The following is a 3,099-nucleotide window of genomic DNA, read 5'->3' as shown; positions in this document are numbered from 1 at the left end:
ACTATTAAGCCCATCCAGTGAGTTTATTTTACAACTATTTCCATTTGTTTCTTCTTTATATTTTCTATTTGTTGAGACTTTCTATTTTTTCATTTGTTTCAAATGTGTTCATAATTGCTCAGTGATACATTTTTATAATGACTGCTTTAAAATCCTTATCTGATAATTCCAACATGTATGTCATCCCAATGTTGGCATCTGTTGTCTTTTTTCATTCAAATTGAGATTTTACTGGTTCTTGGTATAATTAATGAATTTTCTATGTATTCAGGACATTCTAGCATTTTATTATGACACCCTGGATCTTATTAAACCTTCTGTTTTAGCAGGCCTCTTCTGATGCTGTGCCAGCAGGGAAATTGCGTAAAAAAGCAGCATAAGGCCTCCATGACATTCTAATCCACTGGAGGAGGGACTCCATGAAGTGGAGGTTACCACTGAAGTGGAGGTAGGACTTCAGAGTCCCCACTCTGCTTCTTCTGTACCATCCCAGAAGAAAAGGGGAGGAGTGCCTCATTACCACCAGGCAAAGGTGAAAGTCTAGGCTTGCCACCCAGTATTTACTGGTGGGGTGAGGGTGGAGACATGGCATTTTCCATGCAATTTGGCTAGAGTCCCCTTCCTCTCCTTTTCCTGTCCAAGACTGTCTCCTCATCCTTTGCCAAGGGAGAGCAGGCAAAGGGAACATTTTTTTTGTGTAAGTACATTGGCATTTCTGGGTTGTGGCTCCTCCAACATTCTTTCCAGGATATATGAGATAGAAAGAAAACCCGGGAAATTCAATACCATGCTGTTCCTTAAGTCTCAGGGTCCCTGGATAGTCCATCTCATTCTTTCCATTTCAGAATCTTCATATGTTCATTTTATACATAACGTCCAGGGTTTTTAGCATACTTAATAGAAGAGGAAGAAATGCATGTGCTCTATTTTTCCTGGAATCAGAAGTCCAGCTCCCTTAATAGAAGATACAGCTTTTTCCCCTGGGTAACTCTACTGCCCCCACTTGGAGGAGTGGAAAGCATTTTGCCAGCACAGAACAAAATCCAGATATGTATCTATTCTTCTAAACCAACTGAAGTATCCTTCACCTAAGGCCTCTGCTGCTTGGTATGCCAACTGTTCACCGGTGGAGGATCAAGGGAGGAATATTAGAAAAAATAGTGCTAGGGAATGTGGAGATTTACGAGAAGAGAAAAACTGTTCTGGGGTGGTTTATCAGCATTTTTTTTTTTTTTTTTTTTGCTTCTTTACTTCACTACTTCCCACACTTCAATAGATAATAAGAAAAGGAAACATGCCTTTAAAAAGTGAGCTTTAAAGGTTCGCAATTAAAGTGTTATATACTTCCTCCCAAGAAAACTCCCCTTACCCAGTAAATGATTAAAGAAAATAAAAACTTTTCATTGCTCATTCTTGTTTTTATTTAGATTAGATTGATAACTTCTCCTTCTTGGTTAACGGGTCATAGAATCTCTAATAACTACAACAAAACAAGTAAATTGTATGACACGTTATGAACTTGTTGTTGACAATAAAGGTCACGAAAGACCAAACTCATGTAAGTACTAAGGTAATGAATAACGTGTTAATCCTCTTGTTCTACAGCCTGCTCTTGGTTGAACCAACAAATCTATCCTAGGTGTGCTGATTGGTTATGCCTGGAGTTGATGTATTACAGTTTTTGAAGAACTGTCTTTTCTTCTAATTTTGTATTTTCTAAGTTAGGCTGCTGGATGGCCTCTTTTTTCCCACAAGATCTCTTCTTGCAATATGGGTATTGAAGAGGTTATTAAGTGCTTTCTTACTACAAGCATCCAGGCTTTTATAGACTTTGTGTTTTTTCTGAGATATACCATCTCTTCCTTGCATTTTTTCCTTATACTCTGTTTCTGATAGTTTCTGTTTTTTCTTGTCTTGTTCACAATTTATCTGAATTGGACTTTCTCGCCAAGTTCCCTCTTTCTGATGATAGAGTTCCTTGAGAAGCTCTATTCTCTGCTGTAAGATTTGACATTCATTTTCCAGCAAAGCTGCAATCAAATGCAATGAGTATGTGTCATGTTCCAGTTTCTTCACTTGTTCCTCCAGTTCATGCTTAGCTGACACCTCGTTATTTGGTTGAGTTTGGAAACGCACTCCATTATTTTCAAGAGTTTCTTGTATGTCTTTCTGAGATTTCTGATATGATCTTATTAGTTCACTAAGCTCAGTATGTTGCACATTCCAGTGTTCAGCTTCCTGTAGTAACTGCTCCATGTTGCTCCTAAGTTTGATGTTTTCTTCTTGAATATGATGGTGTCTGTAATTTGCTTTTTCCTTGCTTAATTGAGTTTCATTAAGGGGTCTGTTTTCTTCTGAATGACTTACCAAATCCTTTCCAAAAGTTTGTACCATGTCCTTGGAATTCTGGTTTTCCAATACCATCTCCTGTTTCTTTACATTCTGTTCTTTCTCTAGGTCTGAACTACCAAGGAAGTTTTTCAATAACACTTTATTTATCTTGTCAAGTTCTCTGATTTTTTCTTTAAGTTCTGACACATCCTCAGAAATACTGATTTCCTCAAAAGAATCTTTTGTTTCTGTGATCTTCTCTCCACAACTTGTGACACTTTTAATGATGTCTTTAATTTCTTTTAAGAGATTTTCAAACTTTTGTGCAGTCTGTTGTTCAGTTACTTGATGACCACTACTATTTAGGGAAGGGAGAGAACCCCAGGAGACAGGGGGAAGGGATCCAATTTCGAATAAGGCAATGATAATCCGAGGATCCAAGGACTCTTGATTGAGATCAGGAGTAGGTTTAAGAGTTTTGGAGAGGGCGGACACTTCCATCTCAGGTGAGTTAGTAGGGCTGGTGATTACAGCACGTGGCAAGCAGAAAACCTTAGAAATTCCAGGAAGGGAAGGTGGTGGTCCTCTGTGCAAATGGGTAGGGAATACAAAACCAACCAGAAGTCCAGAGACCAGAGCTAAGGTCTCAAACCAGGGAGATGATGTTTAAGTGGAAGGTGACATCTCAGATGACCTAGGGGAGAGGGAGGGTGAGTAAGGGGACCAGGAGCTAGGGTCCATCTCCCCTTCTCCAGGCTTCTGGTGTTC

The 3,099-nt window shown here is 39.0% G+C and overlaps 1 protein-coding gene across 1 annotated transcript; it reads right to left on the bottom strand.

Moving 5' to 3' along the window:
• Positions 1-1,716: 1,716 nt before the first annotated feature.
• Positions 1,717-2,832, bottom strand: SPZ1 (spermatogenic leucine zipper 1). Its single transcript, XM_030303230.1, has one exon. The coding sequence runs from the start codon at positions 2,830-2,832 to the stop codon at positions 1,717-1,719; it is 1,116 nt and encodes a 371-aa protein (XP_030159090.1).
• Positions 2,833-3,099: the final 267 nt, after the last annotated feature.

Source organism: Lynx canadensis, chromosome A1, assembly GCF_007474595.2.
Source record: "Lynx canadensis isolate LIC74 chromosome A1, mLynCan4.pri.v2, whole genome shotgun sequence".
NCBI classification, from domain to species: Eukaryota; Metazoa; Chordata; class Mammalia; order Carnivora; family Felidae; genus Lynx; species Lynx canadensis.
This window is presented reverse-complemented; position numbering and strand designations above follow the sequence as displayed.